Source organism: Peromyscus leucopus, chromosome 20 (assembly GCF_004664715.2).
Source record: "Peromyscus leucopus breed LL Stock chromosome 20, UCI_PerLeu_2.1, whole genome shotgun sequence".
NCBI classification, from domain to species: domain Eukaryota; kingdom Metazoa; phylum Chordata; class Mammalia; order Rodentia; family Cricetidae; genus Peromyscus; species Peromyscus leucopus.
Genome location: NC_051080.1, coordinates 60,177,662 through 60,202,369, shown reverse-complemented (window position 1 = coordinate 60,202,369; position 24,708 = coordinate 60,177,662). Strand labels below are relative to the sequence as shown.

Below are 24,708 nucleotides of genomic sequence, written 5' to 3'. Positions count from 1 at the left end.
TATCCTTCTAAAACCAATCTGCAGATTTAATGCAATACCCATCAAAATTCCAGCACAATTCTTCTCAGATCATGATAGGACAATTTTTAGCTTCATATAGAAACATAAAAAAACCCAGATTAGTTAAAACACTTCTGAATGATAAAAGGCTGCTAGAAATATCACCATCCTCAACCTCAAACTGTAGTCTAGAGCTATAGTCATAAAAACAGCCTGATATAGGCACAAAATCAGACATTGATCAATGGAATAACATTGAAGATCCCTAAATAAGGCCACACACATATAGATAAATAATATATTTGAATATATTTATATATAATATAAATATATTAATAAATAATATATATTAATAAATAATATATATTAATAAATATACCAGAAATACATACTGAGGGAAAAAAGATAGCATCTTCAACAAATGATACCGGTCAAATTGTATGGCTGTATGTAGAAGAATATAAATCTATCAATACTTATCACCCTTCACAAAACCTAACTACAAATGGATCAAAAACCTCAACATAAAACCAGATATACTGAATAAGATAGAAGAGAATGTGGGGAATAGCTTTGAACTCATTGACACAGGAAAAGACATTCTGAATAGAAAATCGATAGCACAGACACTAAGATCAACAACTAATAAATGGGACCTCATGAAACTGAAAAACATATGTACAGGAAAGGTCACCATCATTAGGACAAAGTGGCTGCCAACAGAATGGGAAAATATTTTTCTTCCCAATTAGGCATTCTATAGAAACTCAAAAAACTAGATATCAAGGAAACAAATAACTCAATTAATAAATGGGATACAGATCTAAACAGAGAATTCTCAGACGAGGGAACTCAAATGCCTGAGAAGCATGTAAAGGAATGTTCAACATTCTTTGTCATCAGGAAAATGCAAGTCAAAATTACTTTGATTTTTGTCTTACACAAGTCAGAATGGTTAACAAATGGTCAACAAAACAAATGGCAGGTCATGCTGGTAGGGATGTAGAGTAACCCTGCTAATAGTCCAAAACAAAAACACAAACAAACAAACAAACAAAAAACCTCTTGAAACCCGGCAGTGGTGGTGCACACCTTTAATCCTAGCACTTGGGAGGCAGAGACAGGCAGATCTCTGTGAGTTTGAGGCCAGCCTGGTCTACAGAGCAAGTTCCAGGACAGGCTCCAAAGCTACAGAGAAACTCGATCTCAAAAAAACCAAACATAAATAAATAAATAAATAAATAAATAAATAAATAAATAAATATCTTTTTAAAGTAATTCTCTAATGAATCTTCAAACAAAATCCAGAGTCCTGAGTCACAGGTTGCTAGGTGATCTGACTCCTGCCTTTTCATCAATACCTCCATTCTCTCTGTCATCTGGACTCATCACTGGTGCTTTACAGTAAGACTGCCCCTGCTTGGGATGCTCTTAACTCTCATACTATTACTGCACTTAATGCCTAATACAACAATATCTCCATGGAAACACACACACACACACACACACACACACACACACACACACACACATTCAGAATTCTCCTAATTCTTATTTATTCCTTAGGTCTTAAATACTTCTTATAGAAAGTCTCCATCTACACTATTCTACACATTCTCTAGCATAGCATCCACCATGCTGTCTTCCACCTTGTTTCCTGACACCACAGCAGAAGGTACAGTAGACCAAGTTAAGGGACCAGGACTGCTGTGTTTTTAAGTTATTCAGTTATAGAGGCATGATACTGCTCAAATGAGGCTTAGAGCCCAGAAATTTTTTAGAGACTGGGAATTATTTACTTCTTTAAATAAACTTTCTGATTTTTAACTTTCTGTTGGAATTGTCACAAATGAAAACTTCTTTCTATAATTTTGTCATGGATTTGGCCATTCTTTCAATATAGGTTAGCTTTTGCTGTGGCAGCAAATGAAGACAAAATTTGCAATGACTTAAAACAGTTAATTCTATAATATGTAACCATTAACAACTTTTAAAACATCTATAATATGTAACCATTAACAACTTTTAAAAAGTCTATAATATGTAACTATTAACAACTTTTAAAATTTGTTACCTCCAGGACAAAGACTGATGGGACATCCTTTACAGGTGTATATGTGGTCAACATAACAAGAAGAGATATGACAAATCTAAAATGTTTATGTTATAAGAAACACATGTTCTTTCCATCCACAGTACATTTTAAAAAGTGAGATTATGTGACCATTTTTGGGTTCAACAGGATGCAGAAACAGAATACCCATGTAGGAAATGACTCTTTGAGAACAGAAAGTGAACTTTTGGCAAATAGTAACATAACCCATTATGACTGAGATCAGGAGGATGCAAAACTTTGTTCTGCCTATTTGAACTTGCCCTTACTCTGAGTCAGAAGCTAAGCTTCTGTAGTCACAGAAATGAAGACAAGTCAGAACTCTAGGGCAAAGAGAAATCAGAAAGCTCTCATTAGAAAGCCACTCACACTTCACCAGGTCACTACACTGTCTTCGGTAAATAAGGAAACCAACTCAGAATGTAACTGACTCTCCCCCACCCTCAAGGACATCTAGCATGACATATGAGAGCCAAAGTCAGTCTCCCAAATCACTGGCCTCAGAATTCAAAATACTTTCCTACTGCTAACCTCAAGTGAACCTCGCTTAATTTTCATGAGTAGATGCAGGGTTTCCCACAGCATAGATGTGTTAGGTGCTGACACCTGATTTGCAGTGTTGCAAACAAAGAGAAACTCTGCCCTTGGGGTACAATGGGACTTTCTGAAACAACTCTCCATGTTCTGTTGAGATAGGCTGTAATGACTCTCAGTCTTTGCTTGTTTTGAAGCTTTGAATGGACATAGCAAGAATATATATAATCAAAAATGTCCATGGGGCCTTGTTTCCTTCTGTATAAATGCATTGTGTATACTCTAGCAGTAGCTTGTCCTGGCGTTTTATCCAAATCAGTCCATTTAGAACTCTACTGAAATCTGTTCTCTTAGTTTTACCCAGACACAAGTATTGTCAAGAAATGTAAACTAATCTCTCATATTTTTTTCTAAAGGCAAACAACAACAAACCTCTCTAATGCACAGTAAATTCTGATCCCAAAGCCTTTTATTCTAACCTGTTTCATATTCTCTACTGCTGTTATCACTTCATCATAAGTTTCTTTTCTACTCCTAAACTTGTCACTAAATTTGACTATATCATCTGATGACTGCTTTCATTTATTAATTGAGTAAATCTTGAAGGTGGCAGACAATTTAGTAGAACAGAAAGCAAGTAACCTCAATGACTAAAGGGTGGTTCACTTAGCATTCTGCACCCAGTTTTAAATGTAATCTTTTGAAAGTATTATGTACTTTAAATCCTTCAGATTTATATCAAATATACATACTTCAATGTTATCAAATCCCTTAGACTGGTTTCTTCCCTCTCCTCACTTGCTGACTCCAGCAAGAATTACAAGCAGTCGTTTGTATGGTTTACTTCTGAACAGATCCAAGACTAGGAATCTGATAAGTGAATTCAGCTTCTAATGATTTTTGGCTCTCTGTTCTATACCCACACCCACACATGCATACATATAATACAGGTAAGTATTTCCTTGAGGGTTCTCTAACATAAATAAACTAAATGATGTCAAAGTCAGACAGGGGAAATTCTTCAAAGAAAGCCAACTTGGCATGCAGACTCCAGACATGGGGGAGAATATTCAAACAAATAGACAGACTGTGTGTCTGAAAAGCTGTTTCTCTACAAAGCCAGAATTTGGAAAAGCTTGGAAATTTGGTTATTTGAACAGAAATATTCCTGGAAAGCATCACTGATTACTAGAAAAATGATTAGGCTAGGGGTCAGGAATCCATAATCATGCCCTGTAAACTTTGAGAAATTAACACATCCAGATCTTAGTCTGACCAGTAGAGCTTGGTATGATTTCAGTCTATGATATCAATGCTATGGCTCTTACTCTCTTTGTTTTCATATATATATATGTGTGTGATGTCAAGCATATATGGACATGTGTATGTGGATGCATATGCATGTGTAATCCCAGGAATCATCCTTGATCTCTCTTCCATTTTATCCCATGAGACAGGGTCTCCCAATTAAACACAGAGTTTGCTGATATGGCTAGTCTTGCTCATTAGCTTACCCTGGGCATCCTCTGTCTCTGCCTTCTGAGGCTAGCATTACAGGTAGGCTAACCTACTTACCAGGCATCTATGGGTTCTGAAGAGTGTAGATGAACAGGCTTATTAAATAAGAAATGCAGAGCCAAATGCAGAGTTAATAGCCCAAGAGGTCAGAGCAATAGCTAAGAGCTAAAAACCTTACTCTTCACTGCCGCTGCTGTCCTTCTCCTCAGCAAGAGACCTACTTCCTGTGCATCTGTCCTTTTTATTGATTTTCTGTTCTGCCTTCTCATTGGTTGTAAACCCAACCACATGACCTCCTCATCACTGCCTGTCTGTACAGACCTCCAGGTCTTCTGTGGTTGGTATTGAAATTAAAGGCATGTGTCTCCATGCTGGCTGTATTCTTGAACACACAGAGATCTGCCTAGCTCTGCCTCCCAAGTGTTGGGATTAAAGGTGTGCACCACCACCGCCCAGCTTCTGCTATGGCTTGCTATTAGCTCTGACCCCCCAGACAACTTTATTGATTAACATACAAATAAAATCACATTTCAGTACAAATGAAATATCACCACAGAAGAGGGATCCAAACTCTTTTCCTCATGCTGGAACTGCAAAGCTTATCCGAACCATCTCCCCGGCCCTTTTGCTCTTTATTTTTCTACAGAAGGATTGGGTGTTCCCAAATGTACTATTATACATCACGGTACTACAAACAACACTGGTTACTTTTGTTGCTGTTGTTTTGTTTGAAACTAGACAGGGTTTAGTTCTGGCTATCCTGGAACTCACTTTGTAGACCAGGCTAGCTCAGACTCAGAGAGATCTGCTTGCTTGCCTCTGCCTCCTGAGTGCTGGGATTAAAGGTGTGTGCCACCATGCCTGGCTAACATTTGTTAACTTTAAATAGTTTCTCTTCCTCTAAAATCCCACACATTTACCAGATTTCCATAAGTTTGCATCATCTTACAGCACACTCCTGGGTGACTGTGAAGTGCTGAGCAACAGGCTGTTTAGAAGCCTTAGTTGTTCTGAGCCATGGCTACAGGGCTTTTCAGAACTAATCTACTTTGTGCAACAATCTCATATAAATAGACATTGCTTTTTATAGGAAACAGATGTATAAAAAGTAACTAAAAGTAATAACAGTCTTAGCAATTGCTCTTTTTCTCCCCATTTTCTTCTCAATAACACTATCTCCTAGAAGTACAAGAAAGGGTTAAGATGTAAGAACAGAGAATACTCAAGTTTAGTTCCAAAGATTTAGACATACCTTTGATATCTGCCAGATGGGCCTTTGAAGTGCAAAACAGGAACAGATCCCTAAGGGAAGGCTGACACACAAGTCCTGACCTGTGAATTAATCAGAGAAACCACTGGGTGTGAATAGACAGTGCTTTTGTAGGTGTGGTTGGTGTAGGCTGCTTAACCATGGTGGTCTCCATAGAAAGAGAAAGCAATAATTCACTTGGGATCCAGGCAGACAAGAGTAGGGTTGATCACTCTGGACCATTCCTAAGTGCAGGTGAGAGGCAAGATACAAATCACTCACTATGGAAACTTATGGAGAATGAATGTTTATGCTTTCCAAGACTTCCACATTATACCCTGGAATCTTATATGTCTTTGAAAACTTAAACCCTAGGTTTTAAGCTGCACAAAAGCAAACGTGGTTGACTTTTTAAACTATTGCATAGCCAGTACCTCAAATATTGTTTGGCATTGCTTGTAAGGGTTCAATAAATATGTGCTTTATAAGTTATTTATGTACTAAGGTTCACATAATCTAGACAGATTGGAAAAAATTAGGAGTATTTTTATATTATTCTCTATATTTTACACAAACAGCTTACAAACTTAGGCATCAGAGCCCTTTGTTTTCATGCTTCTCAGGTATTTTATCATAAACTGAACTATGAGATGAATTCCTTATCTGGTCATTGTGAAAGCATCAGAGATCTGAGAGATAAAAGATCTAGATTCACACTAAGTTATTTACAAGACTGAGAAGATAAGAAAAAGGAGAGGAGTCTACCTAGACTCACCACTAGTGTCAGGAAATCATGGCCCTCATAAGAACCAAAAGCCAAGGACTCAGAAAGGAATGTCCTCTTAGGAACCAGAGCCAAGAGGGAATACAGAGATAGTGGCTCAAAACAGAAGAACCGGAGACTTCAGAAAAAAATTCCTGGGTCTAGCCTTGGCATAATCAACATCATTCACTATTTTGTAAGGTTCATTTATTCCAGATAATGATCATTGCAGCCAAGTCCTGATCTCTTGAAGATTTGTAATCATCTCATATTGTTTAATGAGTCTTGGTAACCGTTGAATATAATGACTAAGATTGAATTTTCATCTAGCCTCATAATATAAGCCTATGTGTACACTTTAGTTTCCTTGAAAGAAAGTGTGAAATTTCATTTTTCAAAATGTGTTTTAGAGTTCAATGTGAAATTTCAAATATGTAGAAAAAGTGAAGAGACTATATTGAATACAGAGTATATTAAATACTCATCATCTGTCATCATCCTTACCCATCATCAATATATCCCTGTTTGCTCCATCTCTAGTTCCTACTCTGCACTATGCTGATCATTTTTATTTAGCAGTTTATTAAGACATGAAATGTAAGTTTTCCCATTATAAGAAGATGTGTCTGTTTTGTTGGTATCCATGGAAGGCCTACCTTTTTCTGAATAGAAACGGAGGAGGAGTGGATGTGGGGGAGGCAGAGGGGAGGTGGGGTGAGGGATTGGGAGGAGATGAGGGAGGGGAAACTGAAGCTGAATATAGAAAGAGAGAGGGGGGAGAGCTGCCCTCTGTCCATTTGTACTCAATCTCTATTCCTGTCTCCAAACCTAGGCAACTACAGACCTGCCTTGTCTCTCTTCAGCTTGCCTCCCCTGAATATATCACATGTAGAGAATAATGCCCAATCACTTGTTTCAGAATTTCTTCACCTAGCATAAAGTTCTTGAGTTTCGGTCAGGTTGTAGCTGTATAAGTAGTTTAATCATTTCCATTGCTAAGTGTGTTCAGTTGTCTGACAGGTTGGCATTTTGTTTATACATTTACTAGATGCTGGTTATTTAGATTGCTTGGGGATTTTCTATTATGATAATGCTACAGACATCTGTTGGTTAGTATTTTCATTTTTCTTGGGTAAGCGCTTACATATAGAATTGTTATGTGCTATGCTGTGAAAGGGTCCCCCAAAATTCAGTGGAAAATTAATTTCCATGCAATATTGAGAAGTGGGATATTAAAAGGTAGAGACTGGGTTTGGTGGGGTCATTGCCCTTATTAATGAAGTGAGGTATGAGGTCAAAGGAAGGCACATTTATGAAAACGCAGTTTACCTCACTCTCTCTCTCTCTTCCATGCTCACTTGCCATGTGTACCTCAGTGCTCTCACCAGATTGAGACCTTCAGTCTTCAACTTTCTAGCTCCCAGGACAATGTCAAGTAACCTTTTGGTGTGCATAGTTTTCTCAGTCTGTGGTATTCTGTGTTAATAACAGATTAGGATACAGGGCCACACGATAACCTATTAAGAAAGTAGAAATCTGTTTTCTAAATATAGTTGTAGCATTTTGCATCTGCAATGTGTAAGAGTTCTAGTTTTCTACACCCTCCCCAACCCTTAGTTTTGGTTTATTTTTTATTATTATAGTCATTCTGGTGTATATAAAGATATAGTATGCTTTTAATTTGCATACACTTAATGAATAATGACATTGAACACTTGTTCTTATATTATTTATCTTCTCTGGTGAGAAGACTAGTCAAGTTCCCTCCACCCCTACTGAGTTGTTTATCTCCTTCCTATTAAAGCGTCAGTGTTCTCTGCATATTTTGGACCTGAGTTTTTTTTTTTTATGAAGTAATACATTGTAATAGTATGTAATATCTTGTAATAGTATTTTCTTAAGCTAGTCCCTTTATTTTCTTTTTATTTGTTTTTTGTTTTTGTTTTTGTTTTTTTGAGACAGAGTTTCTCTGTGTAGTTTTGGTTCCTGTCCTGGATCTTGCTCTGTAGATCAGGCTGGCTTTGAACTCACAGAGATCCACCTGGTTCTGCCTCCTGAGTGCTAGGATTAAAGGTGTGTGCCACAGTCGCCCGGCTCCCTTTATTTTCTTAATGCTGTCTTTTGAGCTCCCTCTGAGCCCAAATAGTAACAGTACCTACTTAATTGATACAGGCAGGAGACTAATTTTCAGTTCATTTGGCTATGAGAAATTACTGGGGAATCAATTTAACTTTTCTAAAGACTAGACTTGCACCTGAATCAAAGACTGTTTCAGCTTCTGGGTGGCCTGCTAGAGGGGAACAGAGGGCCTTTCACAAGCAAAGATATGTGGGTCCAGAACAGCTACTGCCATTTTGATAGCAGTTAAATGGAATCTGTACACCTGTTTTGGGAGCTTTACCATCTAACATGAACACAAACTGTCTCTCTACATTGTTGGACGTCCTCTTTTACTTCTGTCTCCTTAGTTTTGTAACTTTCAGTGTTACAAGTCTTACATTTCTTTTATTAAATTTACCCTTAAGTATTCTATTATTTGTGGAGCTGTTATGAATGGAATTGTTTCCTAAACTTTATTTCCAGACTGTTCATTGCTAGTATATGAAATTGCAATTGATTTTTTTGTATATTGATTTTTGTATCCCATGACCCCATGAACTCATTCTTTATTTCAAACAGCTTCCCTCTCATACACATGCACACTTAGGATTTTCTGCGTAGAAGTGTGAGATTTCTCGCACACATGTGCTTGTATATTAAAATTTAGAGCATCCTAATTTTAAATTAAACAAATGAGAATATATTCAAGGTCATTCCTATAATAGGCTATAAATGCCTAATGGGAAAAGTCTTCTGACCCAACTTGGGTATATCATCACTTAGGAGAGTGGGCAACATTTGTTTCACTTGCCTATGATAGACAACCAAAAACCAAGTTCACTGAAACCTTTGAGACATTCCTAAGCATGGAGAGCTGAAAAAAAAAACAAAAAACCTGTGCACATTCTAGCTCCTGTTGCCTACATAGTCTGAGGCAAAAGCCTCACAGAAAAGATGGGCCATTCAGGGTCCCCAAATTTGTCTGGAAGTTGATAGTCAGTGACAATGCTCAGCTGACACTCTCAGCTGTCCTCCAGAGAAATGGGAAGCATTGGGGCTTTGTGGAGATGATAAGACATGGCATTAGTTTCTCTCCTTTGAATCAGACTTCTTTTCTTAAGTTTATTCTCTCTCTCTCTCTGTCTCTCTGTCTCTCTCTGTCTCTCTGTCTCTCTGTTTCTCTCTCTCTCTCTCTCTCTCTCTCTCTCTCACACACACACACACACACACACACACACATTCTTTCTTTGATAACAAGCTTGCACTATATAGCCCAGGCTAGCCTCAAACATCTATCCTCCTCCAGCCTCCTACATGCTGAGATTAAAAGCATGTGATACCATACCCACCTCATTTTATATCCAACAACGTCCTGTTGATGCAGGAAACAAGCACTAGTCCCACTGATGTGGTCTCTGCCCAGTAGTGTCTAAAGCCTGTGGATGCTGCCTCCTCCTAGGAACACTGCATTGATTGACTGAACATTCTAGACCCAAGTTATCACTTTGAAGCTTGAGTCATCTCATATCTCTGAGCCTCTGTTCTTTCTTCCACACATCAGAAGCATAATAACACTCCGGCCCCTGCATATGCACATAGGGTTGCATCAGGGATAAAAGAAATATGTTCTATAATATTCCCAAAGAAGCCAAAATGCTAACCAAGTAGTAACAGAAATACTTTGATCCACTGTCTCCCCATGCTACGATGACTGAAGCATGGCCTAGGCATTCACATTTAGAGGCTAAATTTAGGTCCAATTTTCATAGATATTGTTCTCCCAAAAGGTATTTTTGGTTGTAACAATATAGGTTCTATTTTTATAGAATTCTGTAATGTTATTTTCACGTGTATGAAAAGAGCTTGGCTTTTTTCTCTCTTTCCTGTGTGGGTCTCTCTACAAAAAAGGTGTTGTTTATCATGGCTCTAATTGGTTTCTTCGCTTCCTTCTGACACTCTGCTTCCCTGCTTCCCATACTACCAGCCTGCTCTTGTGCACAGACAAACCTGAGCTTGGCTCCTCCTTTTCCCTAGTGACCTATAACCAATCAGTCAAGTCTTCTAGACTCCTTGGTATCACTCAAATCCACCCACTTCTCCCCACCCGACCTGACATGCCTCCATTTTAATCACTGTCATTTCTCACCCCAAACTAACGACTCAGCCTCTTCCGGAGACCCTCAGAGGAGCCCGTGTTTCTCTTTATCGCCATTCCTTTCTCCACATTTCAGTCAGAATGATCTTTCTGAAGTGTAAGTTGTATCATGAAATTCCCTGCTGGAAACTGTGATTGTCAGAACAATCCACATCAAATTCCAGACCGCCGGGCCTGGCACACTTGCCCTTTCAGGTTCATCCTTCAGGGTCAGGCCCTGGTATCTTCCCCCTTTGCTCTTTCTTTCATTGCCCTTTCATTCTGTCAATTCCTAACACTGCAGTGGGCTCCTTCTACTGTGCTTTCTTGTCACCTGCCATTCCTGCATACTGTTTCCTGCACTAGGAAGACTTTCTTTTAGTGTTCTTCCAATCTGCTCCTGTCATAAGCCCAACTCCTTATTACAGCCCCATGTTCCTGCCTTCTTTTCTGAAAACCCTTTCCAGGACTCCTAAGCCTTGACTAGATGTTCCCTGCTATGCCCTCACAGCACATCGTATTATCTCCCTTATTCATTCATGCTTCACTTTGCCCATTTGTTACTATGGCTTCTCAACTAGACTGCCATCCCTCTGAGGACATGGATGAATCCTTATTCCTATTATATCCCAACAGCAAATATAGGATTCTTACTCCGATTTCTTCCAGTCACCTAGATACTGGAGATACTGGTTGTTAACAACTCCAAGCCATGTCCCAAACTCAGAAGTGCCCTAGGTTGCAATAAAAGAGGGCTTACTCTGGGAGGGTGGACCACCAATTATTAGATGAAACAGGCATACAAAGGCTTGGATTCTTACATTTCTATTACGGGATAAAACATCATGACCGAAAGCAGCTTTGGGAGGAAAGGGTCTATTTCATCTTACAGCTTGTAGTCTGTCATCCAGGGAAGTCAGGGCAGGAATTCAAGGCAGGAACCTGGAGGCAGGGGCTGATGCAGAGGCCATGGAGGAGTGCTGCTTACTGGATTGTTCCTCATGGCTTTCTCAGCCTGAATTTTTTATAGTGCCCAGCACCATCAGCCCAGGAGTGGCACCACACACAATGAGTTTGGCCCCCTCACATCAATCATCAGTCAAGAAAATGTACCACAGGCCAGTCTGGTGAAAGCATTTTCTCAATTTCTCAATATTCCCTTTTCCAAAGTGATTTGGGCTTGTGCCAAGGAGACATAAAAGGAGCCAGTGTAGTCTCCTTGCATTTTTAGGACAGCTCTCCAATACCACGTTTCTCATAGGATTGGACTAGACCTCTTTTGCAACTGTGTTGTGTTTCACAGTTCTCCCTGCACCATCTCCCAAGAATATTATTCCTTGATACCTTCTGTACCCAATTCATAATTTCCTATCTCAGAGTCTATTTCTGGGGAATCCAGGCAAAGACGGTCTTAAAACATAGTCTCTGGCACACAGTAGGTGTTCAATAACTATTTGGCTTGTAAACACCCACAGAGATGAATGGGTACACACCCTTTCAGGCGAATTCTAAGCATGGAAAACTTTCAAGGCTTGACTGCCTGGTTTCTTGAAAGTTCCCTCAGGCGATCTCTTTGCAGGATGAAGGACGCCATGTTTAGAAGGAACACAGCTCCTTTCCTTGTCATCTGGCTCAGAGTGATGCAAGCTAAGGACACTTAAAGGATGTAACTTTACTCTGTGTATTAGCAAAAAATAAAAAGTTATCTTGCAAGTCATAAATCAGATAGAAAATAGTTTGTTTTTCATGATTTTTTTTCTGAGTATCACAATGATGTTAGAGAAAGCTGTATGCTGTTCAAAGGTGTTTTAGAACGTGTCTTTAGGGTAACCTTCAAAGGGACAGAGGACACATAGCTGCTGCATAGACTAAGCACCTCTACTCTCTCATGTGATAGCACTCATTTCCTGCAAGCCAAAGGAATTCACTGATTGTACAAATACAGGATATGGCTATGGACATAATAACTTGAACTTGGGGAAAATTTCCTAATGATGAAAATCAAGGAACTTCACTGAGGAAGGCTGGAAGGCTAGACTCCCCAAATAGAGGTATAAAGAATAGAGAAGTCAAGATTGAAACTTGATATGCTCAAAGTAGAACATCTAGCCAATGACTGACTTCTTGGTCATCACAGCCAAAGAAACACAAACACAGGCGTTTTCCTGAGCATGAATACACGCACACACACACACACACAAACACACAAACACACACACACACACACACACAAACTCTGAGAAATATATGTTAAATTGTCACCAAAGTTTTACATCGTATGTGAGAATGACCATTTAGAACCCTTCAGTACTTTGAGGGGGTTTTGTTGTTTGTTTCGTTTTTTAACTACAGAATATATACATAAACATTCTGCCATTTTGAAGCAGTGGTTATTGGGAGGCATATATTAGGATATATATTAGCATACATATTAGCAATTGTCTTCAGCAAATTCTACTGGTGAAGAAAACTTTTAGACTACTGTCTGAAAAAAAAAAAAACCTACCTACTGATACATACTAATTCCCCTGGGACCACTTATAAGAAAACTGACAGAACCTTCTGGAGGGCTTATTTTAACAATAGAGTGGTATGGCTAAGGAAGGCATTCTTGGAGATTTATGTGGCCATTGGATGCAAGATGATTTAGAGGAGGGTAGCTGGAGATGTGTTAAGCAATGGCTACCATTTTTCAGTTTCAGTCCTTATCAAATGTAGAATGAGGACAGTGGTTGAGGGATGAGGAATGGAAAGTCAAGAGAGAAATTGATGAGGATGGAATGAATGAAGGTGGTCACTAACTCGCACTAACTTTCGAAATGATGGGAAAGCTTTAGAGCACAGATGACCTCTATTTGGTTTTCAAGCTCTTATGGGGCTGCAGAACCCTCAAATATCAAAATTTCAGGGATGGATCTGAAGTAAAAAAACAAGAAAGCACAGGGGTAATGTGGGTAGCCATCCAATGGTGGATAAAAGAAGAACACAGAAAGAATCTGTGTCTTTCCCACTGAGAAATTTTGGTAGGGAAATTTTTAGAACAATCTAGATCTGAAAGAAGGGCTTGGAAGTATAGACTTTATGACAGAAATAGTATTTATTCCACTTCCAATATACTCCTAGGCAAATAAGTTTAGGAGGAGAAATATCTCATAGAAATAATTCTGGAGACTTTGTTAGTGGAAAGACCCATATTACCATATGGGTCTTTCCACTATCAGATGTTAAAAGATGCTTCTTAGAATGCATTACTTGAAGTCAATTCTTAGCTCTATCAAAGCCATGAACTCTCTGTAAAATTTATTATATTAAAATTAAATTAGGAAACTGATACTCACTGGCATCTCATTGTGAAGATTAACAGATATTCCATATAAAATGCTTAGCCCAAGACCAAACACAGGGCAAGCAACAAGTAATCTGATAAAAAAGATACTGCATAACAAGTACTGGAGCAGGCTTTTTTGGACTGCCAGCCCCAAAATCATGACATGGAAACTTTTTATTAATTATGAATGCTCATTCTTAGCTTGGGCTTGTTTCACTAGCTCTCATAACTTAATTTAACCTATTTCTATTTATCTATATTTTGCCTTAGGGCTTTTTACCTTTCTTTCATTCTGTATTTCCTACTTTCCTGCTTCTTCTCTGTCTGTCTGTCTGGCCCCTGGCATCTCCCTGGTGTATCTTTTTCTTTCTTTCTTCCTTGAGCCTTAATTCCTCCTTATACTTACTCTCCCTGCCTGGAAGTCCTGTCTATTCCTCTTCTGTCTAGCTATTAGCTGTTCAGCTTTTTATTAGACCAATCAGATGCCTTAGCCAGGCAAGATGTAAACAAATGCAGCATAAACAAAAGTAACACACCTTTACATAGTTAAACAATTATTCTGCAACACAAATAAATGTAACACATCTTTACTAAATCAGCAAGTATTCTACTCCACAAAATAAGTACTGAGGGGGTGAACTGGAATGAGATACTATTTAAGCTTTCACGTAATAATTGATGCAATGTACCAAACTCTTAATTTCTACTACAAGAATCTTAACCAAGTTACCTCTTATGGAAGTATAAAGCTTGTCAATTCTTAGACACTTTAAAAAGTGGAGCCTATTCCTTGTCACTTGGGTTTGGACTGGACTTCATTGTTTTTAGCAGGTAGGACCTGTGGCTTCCTCTTTGCTCTCTCCAATCACTCTTTAAGAGAGTACAGCTATGATTTTGTGAAGCCACCCAAAAATAAAAATCCCACAAGGTTTTGAGGCTTCCTGTCAACAGGCAGAACTGACTTCAAAGTATGAGGCAGCCAGTCTAGAGTAGATCTCCAGCCCAAGTCAAGCCCTCAGATGAGTACAGTCCTGGCAGACCAGCTAACTGCAATCTCCCAAAAGACCCAGTGCCAGAACCACACAGCTGATTTATTTTCAGATTACGTGTGTGTGTGTGTGTGTGTGTGTGTGTGTGTGTGTGTGTGTGTTAGGTATTCCACCTCCTCCAGGAAGGCATGCATGTGTTCAGAGGTTGATATAAGCTGTATTTTTCAATTGCTTCTCCATCTAAATTTCTGAGACATGCTCTCTCACTGAGCTTATCATGTTTGCTAGGCTGGCTAGCTGCCAAATGTTCAAGATATGTTTGTCTTTGTGCCACCTGTGTTGCCATGCCTGGCTTTTATGTGAATGTTGGGGATCCAAACTTGGAACTTCATGATCGCATAACAATCAATTCACCCACTGAGACATCTTTCTTTCTCCTGACTCTGACTCCTTGAGCCATAGAAATTGTGTGAGGTGATAGATATTCATCTCTTGGAACTTTTACATTTTAGGATAGTTGGTTATATACACAGATATTGTTTCTCAAAGACACTCTATTAAAAAATGGACAATTGTTCACAATGCAGGTGAGAAAGTCATAGCCAGAGGTGTTAATTACTTCATTGTTTTTTCCCCAGCTAGTCCATAGTCTATAGACATAGTCAGATTTTTGAGTCTAAATCTATGTTTTCAAGGTCCAAGATATTACTACTTTATCTCTGTGTCCTTAAGAGGAGTCTGTGGGAGAAGTAATAAAGCAGTTCCCATAAGGAGCCAGGGCCTGGGGCAGTCTTGTTATAGTGTATATTATTTTCTTTCTTTCTGAAATGAGCCTGGAGAGTAAGAAGAACCTTTAAAAATGTTGTATGTGGATTCCAGGTGACTTTAATAAACATGTCCCTGCATTACCTAAGACACCTAACAAACATTATTTCATTAACATTAAAAACTGTGGAGCAAAAATTAGCTCATGATTTCCCAGAAGACATAACACTCATATTTCCACCCCACAGAAATACTTTTCAAATGCTCCATTTTTGCTACTGCATAGCACAGGCTGGAAAAGGCATACGAGAAGCAATTCCCACTGTTGGAACTGCTACTTTTCTTGTCTTTCCAGGCACATCTTGGGTGAGCTGTGGGCTCGCTTTCCAACCTACAGTCTAAATCATAACCTATGTCTCATTTTTCTTTTCCCTCTTTGCATTTGTGAACATTAAGATCAAGCCCTAGATCATGCCTTCAGATTTATGAAGACAGTAATCCATCATCCACACTCGAGGAGCCTTTTCGCCTACCTCTGACTGATTGAATTCTCCCAGAATTTTACCTTCTGACCGCTGTTGGACATATTTTTTCTCATCTTATATTACAAAAGTACAACTCCCTTTCTACCTTTTGCAACAGCATAACATGTAGGAGAACACACATGGAGGGGGTGAAGGAAGGAGGGAGGGAGGAAGAGAAAGGAGAGAGACAGAGAGGAGAGGCTGCTGAGGCTTTGATTTGCACTAGTCACCTAATCTTCATGAATAGAAGCACAGAGGTGGATACCATTAGTCACACACCTGATATTATGGGTATCCAGCTCCATGTGCTGCCTTGAAAACTGAATATAGTGAACCAAGTTATATGAAAACTTGGAAGAAAAGCATAATATGATGGATTAGGCTGACTTCAAACTCTCAGCTCTCCTCTTCAGCCTCCCAGGTGCCAAGATTACAGATGTACACCACCACATCTGGCAAGATATTGTTAAGCCTTTCCTTGTGGTCTCTCCTCTGTGTTCTGTAGCACACTGGGAAATTAGTCTTTAAGAATGTAAATATAATATAATCCAGCCCCATATTTTATTAGCAATTTAAAGCATTTCAAGGGAAAATGTTGTTAGTTGTCTTTGCTCTTTGGGGCGGGGCACCACCCAACTTCCAAATTAATCACACATGGAGACTTATTCTTAATTATAAATTATAAAACCCAGCCTTAGCTTGGCTTGTTTCTTGCCAGCTTTTATTAACTTTGAATTACCCTGTCTACCTTTTACCTCTGGGTTTTTTCCTTTTCTTACTTTCACTCTTACTCTTTGGATGGTTGTGTAGCTGGGCGGCTGGGTGACTGGGTGGCTGGGTGGCTGGGTGGTTGGGTGGCTGGCCCCTGAAGTCTTCCTCTCCTTGCTCTCTTGCTATTTCTTCTCTTTACCTCCCAGAGTTCTCTTTCTGAATAGCCCACTAGCCCCACATATCCTTTCTCCTGCCTTGCTATTGGCTGTTCAGCTCTTCATTAGACCATCAGGTGTTTTAAACAGGCAAAGTAACACAGCTTTTCAGTTAAACAAGTGCAACATAAAAGAATGCAACACATCTTTGCATCATTAAACAAATGTTCCACAGCACAAACAAATGTAACACATCTTAAATTAATAATCTACAACAGGAAAACTTGTCCATTACTGATTTTCAAAGTACACCTTTTACCTGGAATCTAATCACCCATACTCATTCTTCATTCTTAAATCAGTTATTCAATAGATTTTGATTTAGTAGTAACTAACTTCCTATGTCTCCTGCCTGATATGCTGTATTTGGTTGGAGTGTTGTTTTTTGTTTTGTTTTGCTTTTTCATTCCTCTAATCTCTGCCCTGAGTCATTCTTTTATAGAGCTGGTTGAAGAGAGAGCTATGAAATCAGCCACTGGTTTGGGATTATAACCACCAATACTGTTTTACAGGCATCAGGCTGGAGGAAAGGGAAATGGGTAAAAAATGAACAATATTAGCTTCCATTTCTATTTCTTAAGAAACTATTTTAAAAATCTCATTGAAAATGTTTTGCTACATCCAATTAGCCAGACCTCAATCACAAAAGGAAGGGTAGAACATTTAGTCATTCTAAATACCATCAAGATCCATTCATAAGGAAGAAGGAGAGAGTGAATGTCTATAAAGGAGTTCACAGACTGGGCTGAACTGGGTATATACGGTTAAATCTTTGATCCTTATGTACTTGTGTTTCCTTAGGTACAAGATGAAAACTCCGACTCCCAGTTCCAGTTGTTAGGAGTGGTAAGTAAGAAAAAAGTAAAATGTTCTGCTCATGCTGTGGCTACCTGGCCCATGAAGTCAGTCAATAGACACTTCATTGTTATTGTATGAATAACAAATAACTAGGTAAAGATGATTTTTAAAAAGTAATGTTCTGATAAGTTAATATGAAAGGACCCAGGGAGGATGCTATGCACAGAAACCATTGGAATTTCTCAGTGGATCAATTTGAACATTTTGCTGCTCAATTTAGTATCCTTCATTTCTTTCCTTCCTTTTAGTTTTAGGGAGAGCCAGGGCCCTCTAGAAAGAACACAAGGCACTTGTGCTCTTGGAGATTTCTCATTCCCTTGAAAGGTACATCCTGTCCTAGACCCTCCATGAAAGTTCATAGTTTTTTCTTCCCTCTCTGCTTACATATCTGTTGTAAACACCAATAGGAATGCCATGTCTTCTACTTTGTCCCTCTGACTTGAGTGTGTTTCTCATCATCTGGCTCAAGCATCAGGTTCCTGGGAAGCCGTCTCTTAAGGTTGGTATCTGAACTGTCTCTCACAGGCTTGAAATTTGAGTGATTGGTACCTGTTGATACTTTAGGAAGTAAGGTCTGTCCAGCAGAAACAGATAATTGGGCTTTTAAGGGCTCTAGCTCTTTCTGAGTCTGGCCTTTGCTCTCCACTTCCTGTCTGTTGCTACATGAGGCGTCTCTATTCCACAGTCCCACCATCATTCCTTCCCTGCTATGATGGACAAAAAAAAAAAAAAAACACCCTTGAAACCATGAGCCAAAACAAGCCCCTCCTCCCGGAAGCTCCCATTTTCTGGCAGTTTGTCACAGTGATGAGAAAAGTTAGTCAATATTCTTATATATAGTAGTAATTCACTCAATGTGTTATTCTTTAGGACTCATGGAGTCTTTGGCTATTCATTGTCCTCACACCAGCATCTATACAACTCCAGCACTAACTCACAATTTAAAACATCTGCTTCGTTGAAGCCTATTGGCTTTTAGTTTGAACCACACAAAATTACTCTATTTAGTTACTCAAAAAATTTCCACATAGGCTATTTTATGTCTTTAGCTAGTATTTCCTTCACATCTTACTTATACTAAAAACAACTAGCAGACACACCAGCTAGAAAGGATATTAAATACTTGAACTGAAATGAATGTTTGCATTAACCGCAGATCCCAGTGATTCTAAAGGTTTAATATTACCCAAATCATTAAAAGTTTGAAAACAGCTAATGACTTTAAGCTTTTGCTGTGGACTTTTTTAAAAGCCCTAAGGTGACATTTAGGTACATGTGTTTATACAGTCATGGGTGAGAACCATTGGTGATGTCTTTTCTCTGGCTCTTTTTGCTATTCATTCACTCTAAAGAGAAGCTCAATGCTCTCTTTTAATATAATTTAAATAATTATAATTATAATATAATTATATATATTATATATAATTTTATATGTACTATAACTTTATATATATAAGTATATGTACTTATATATAAACTATATAATTTTAATATAATTTAATATAATCTCTTTTAATTTAATATACAATAAGCCACAAGGAAGAGGCTGGATTTCACTTTTGTTCATATTTTCAAGGCTTGATGGCATATTCAGTTAGAAAATTGTTTTCTCATGGACTCTGCCTCACTGGACAGAATGAATGACTTAGGTTTGATTTGCATAGGCTTCTGTAGACTGAGAATGAAAGTAACATCAGTGGCGTTTAATGGTTACAGAAAGTAGCTTTTAAAATATTATATTGGCACACAGTTACATTACCCCACAGGAGGACAAGCTTGCCCTTAGTCACCAGTAAAGAAGAACAAAAACAGGTGTGCACATATCTACCCTGAAACAAAGCCAAAAAGACAGTCTTTCTGGTGATCATGATAAAGAAAAGTCAGTGGTTGACAACGGAAGGACCAGAACACCTGAATTACTTCCTTAGCGTTCTTTTGCAAGGCAGCTTAAAAGACAACAAAACAGTGGAGGGTAGACAGAAAAGTTGGGGCTAGATGGTTTCATCACAACAGACATATATGAGCTCAAGTCCTTTAAAGTCTTAACTCACTTTGGAGGTTCCCAAGGCCACTTGCTTATCCCTACTAGGCATAAGTGAGTCTATGTTTTTGAATATAGGAGAAAACTGCTGGGGAGTTTAATTTTCAACAGTATCTTCCAAGTCTGAGATTCTGCCATACACAGATTCCCCATTTATTCTTCCTACTTAAAAGTGTCATCAGCCAGGCCCAGAGGAAGGTCAGGGTCAGAGGCTGAAATAAGCTTAACTATGTACAATGTTACTTATAGGACTCTATCCAGGAGGTCATGGAACTCCCTAGCTAGGAAAGGTGACAGAGAGCCTCTCTTTGTGCAAGCCAGCTGTCCCATGCTCTGATGTCCTATGATGTAATCCTATCCGTTCCTTAAAGATGTTGCCTTTGGGAGATTTTTAACCTACTCTCCCTGCATCTATTTAACCCTGAGAACAACCAAGATGATCAGAAGTCAGCTGTCTCTCATGGCGGGATTCCCCACAACCCCAAACATTGCAGGATACATAGGAACAAGTTTCAACTGCACCCTGTGCAGCAGGTCCCTGGCCCAGGGGGGGACAGTCACTGACAGCCGGCCGCTCTGCTCTCCTCATGGACCCAGAATGCCTAGGGTCCAGCGGTCCAACAAGACTGCACATTACCCACTGCCTGCCGCCTCCCGCCCAAAGACCGCTAGGTGCCCAAGAGCTTCTAATTGACAGCTAAGATCTCAATCAAGGGTCCCTCCTCTCAAAGCTGAAAGAAACCAGGCGCATGGCAGTCTGGGAGATGTAGTCCTTTAAAATGCCAACACTCTCAAGATTCCCTCCAGAGGAGCCTAGAAGAGAAAGTAGTCAGTCTGATGCCACGGAGTCTAGCTATACAGTGTTACTGTGGCGGCAAAATTGAACTCCAAGGGACACTTGGGCGGCTTCTCGGGTGGGGATAGAGAGAACGGACTACCACTCCCATGCGGCTTCGCGCGGAGCAGGAGCCGGCTGCTCGCTTTGCGTGACCGCAGCAGGTTGGTCCTGGAGCAGATGAGCGAAGAATATTTAGGCGAAAGCGAGAGGAGGGGCGGGGGGGGAGCGCGGGGCAGGAGGAGTACCTCGGCCAAGAAAATTATGCATGCGTTAGGCAAGCTCTGAGAGAATGGCTGTGGAAGGTAAGGGACGCTTGGGGCGTTTTAAGTTCCCTCTTAAGCCGCGCACCCCAATTCACACATCCCTGATGAAGCTCGGCTCCGGCGGGGAGGAGAGAAAAGGGGGTGGCGGCGAGCGGGTCCCTTCCCCTTCATACCATTTGGTATATACTCACCTGAGCCCTGCAAGGCCAGGAGGCGTTTGATTCGCTTGCCTTTGAGCGACCTTTTAAGTGCGCAGGACCTCAGGGTAGGAGGTGAAGGAGAGAGCGCTCCCAGTCCCAAGCAATGTGCTGGGAATGGGTGGAAAGCCGGGGAAGTCCAGCGCGAGGGTTCGAACAGCCCGGACTTGCCCTTTTCCCTGTCCCCTCCAGCGAGGGTAGGCTGGGGATGCTGGCTTTGCCATCCAAACGTGGGAGAAGACCCTAGCCAGGTGCGTCATCCAGAAGGCTGAGACTGCCATTGGGTCGAGGACCCCTTGCTGTTCATACCCAGCAGTGGCTGCAGCAGCTTTGCCCCTAGAAAGAGGGTATCTTCGCACCTGTTCCTGTGTAGTCCTGCCCCAGGTTAGCGAAAGTTCACAGGATCGAGGTGTAGCCAGCCGCTTGGATTGGGAAAATTTATTCTTTGAAGATGGCCTTCCTCTTTCCTCGTGTAATTTTGAACTTCGAATTTGATTTGCCATTTGGATTGCACAGCCCTGCCTCTTTTGAACTTTCTGGTTAAGAGTTGGGTCGGGCAGTTTTTGAGGGATCCTAGTTTTCACGTCACTTTCACTTACTTTAGAGCACAGACTTTTTGTTCAGGGTAGTTCCTAGGGACAAAGGGACTTGTGGAACAAGAAGTGTGTCTAATGTCAAATTAGAGGTCTCATTGTACCTCTATAATGAGATAAAATATGAGTGTGGGGTTACATGGGGAACCTACCTTCACTTCCAGAATTATGGTTCCCAAGCGCACTTAGGGCTAGAGGGGACCTGAAGTAAGAAAAGGAAGGCATGGTTGCCAGCTACATCAGGCTGCTTGCCAAAGAGAAATGAGCCGGTTCCTTGTAGGCTACAGACAAGAAAAACCCACAGGGTTTCTTTCTTCTGCCTCACCTCTCTGTCCCAGGAGACAGAAAGGGAAATACTCTGACTCTGAAGTAGCAACAGCCCAGCTCTCATGCTCAACACCTGTAAATGGTTGAAACCTCTGGGCCATCTCAGGATCAGAGATTCTCAGCTTGATGCCTTTACTTTCAGCTTATTCAGTTGTACCAACCAAAAACGATCACCTCCCCAATACACAAACCTCTGCCCTTCTCTCAGGTAGTCAAATAGATAGATAGGTAGGTAGGTAACAGATAGACAATAGATGGATAGATAGAGAGATAGAGATGATTGATAGATATAGGGATAGATAGATAGATTTAAGGTAGATAGATAGATAGATAGATAGATAGATAGATAGATAGATAGATAGATAGATAGATGGATGGATATGTCACAGAAACAGAAAGCCAACACAGAGTCCACTAGTGAGCTTGAGAACAAAATCTGTTTATCTTCCACCACCTATTCACTTTACCCATCAGGTGACATTGATTATGATCTCTCTTTTGTGTCTCCAAGTGAGGGACACTCCCTCCTACTTGCTGGCAGTCCACAGTGTTCTTAAAGATAATTTCCTGTTCACTCTGAGAACTATAGAATAGAATTAGTCATATTTCTTGCCGTGTGGGGGATTGTACCAGTAAAACCAGACCTTGCAAAAACAAGGGTTCTGAAAAGTGAGTGTAGACTTCAAAGAGCTTACGTTATGTTCTAGTGACTTCCTTGTCTGAAATGCCTATGTCGTAGACAGGAGTCCCTGGGTCTGAATCACAAGGAGGATTGAAGTAGATGGGTGAAGAAAGTGTTTTAAACTTGCACTGCAAAGGAATTCCTGCCTGTAGTTTTGGCAAAAAGAGTTCTTTCAGCATGAAGTAGGCCCTTCCTTGACATTTTCCTATGGTCCGTCAATGCTCAGGAAAGACAACATTTCCTCCCGGAACCCATTCCAGACCTTCCACTCTTCTGACTTTCCAAGTCATGGGGACCTCCTACTTGACTCTTCCTTAGCACCTGTGCTTAAATCTGCCCTACACTTACCACACTTAATATGTCTCTCACCAGACTCTGAGGCATCGGAGGGATGGAGACCATACACTCCAATTTCCCAGGCAATAGCATAGACCTTGGACCATAGCAGACCCCCCAAAACTGCCAGTAGATTGCACAACAAACATTCATGGAATTTTTATAATTAACTCCCTAAAGGTGCCCAAATGTCATAGAAAGGAAGTTTCAAGGTATTTTTTCGAGGAAGGGTCCCCCTCCTTAGCCTCAATATTTGAATACTCAAAGCTACTGTTTACATCTGCTGCTCAGAGTTGCATTGTCCTCCTAGCACCAATGCTACTATTAGAATTTTGTGCCTTTGCACCATCAAGGTGCTAAATGTCTTATGCAAAATGACCATCACATACAGAAGTCCCAGGTCATGACCAAACATTGACCAGTTTACACATGTTCACTGAGAAATAGCCAGGGAAAGAGGAATTTTATCAGAGGAACTAGAAAGAAAATATAGTTTGTAATAGCATCTGGACTTTCATGTCTTTGTCTGGAAGAAAAAAAAAATGGGCTTGCTACTGTTTGATGGTTGGGAATAGTGTAATAGAGGACAGGTCTTATAGAATGGGGCCTAGGACACAGGTTAACTATAAATGTTACTTTTACTCATTGTCATTCCTTTCCTTTAAGAGGAAGCCCCACTGCTTAGCACCTGTTTTACGCCCTGATGTTTTACTTATTCATGCCAGCCACATCCTCTAATTAGTAACAAATTAGAAGGTTTTTATAATGCGTAATCCTCCTCTGAAGTAAACTTGAACTTGTAAAAATGTTAATTGCAAGTAGAGCCCTTACTCATTTTGCTGAATGTGTGGCTTTCTATTTAACATGGAAAGGGGTGCCCTTTGTTTAATGCTTTATGGCTACGGTCACACACACACACACACACACACACACACACACATGTATGTATGTATGTATGTATGTATGTATGTATGTATGTATGTATCACATTGAAGTGAGTTAAAAATGTCCTATTTGTTTCTTATCCTAATTGTGGCCTTTTCTTTGTTTTGCATTTATGGGTGCCTAGGCTTTTATATAACTGGCTAAGGCATTAATGTCTTATGTTTAGGTCTTGTGTTTAGCCCAGTGTGTATCCTCTGCAAATGAATGAATAGATGGATGGATGATTGAAAAGTGATCAATTACTGGGTAGAACTATGAGTTGTTTTATTTCTGTTTTTGCATCCATACACACACAACCATGGGATAGAATACCATATTACATCCTGCATTGACGCTGAGATTGTATTGTCATGTTAAATATTTTTAAATGGAGAAGGACCTCTAGTCACCCATTCTCCATCCATAGGACTTATAGGCAGTTCTACTTACTGATGTGATTCTGTCCATCAGAAATGAATTGTAATCATATACAGGGAGAGGGGAAACTGTAGAGGTGGTGTTATCTTTTTCTCTGCAGTCTCCGAGCAGTGCCTGGCACTTAGGAGACAACAATTGTTTCATGAATACACAAATAATTCCCCAGATCTGGAGAAGAAGGGTGTCTCTCCTTGTCCTTGGATCCTTCTCTACTCCTTTATCCCAGCATTTTTTTTTTTTTTTTTTTTTTGACAAAGTGGGATGAGTG

The 24,708-nt window shown here is 39.9% G+C and overlaps 1 protein-coding gene across 2 annotated transcripts in view; it reads left to right on the top strand.

Moving 5' to 3' along the window:
- Nucleotides 1-20,818: 20,818 nt before the first annotated feature.
- Nucleotides 20,819-24,708, top strand: part of Samd12 (sterile alpha motif domain containing 12) — a 233,538-nt gene continuing 229,648 nt past the window's right edge. Inside the window, exon 1 of one of the 2 annotated variants that reach the window (XM_037197789.1) lies at nt 20,819-20,982. In XM_037197789.1, coding sequence (XP_037053684.1) covers nt 20,970-20,982 — 13 coding nt within the window. In that variant the 5' untranslated portion in view covers nt 20,819-20,969. The remainder of the gene's footprint in view (nt 20,983-24,708) is intronic. The other variant, XM_037197790.1, reaches the window with a different exon arrangement.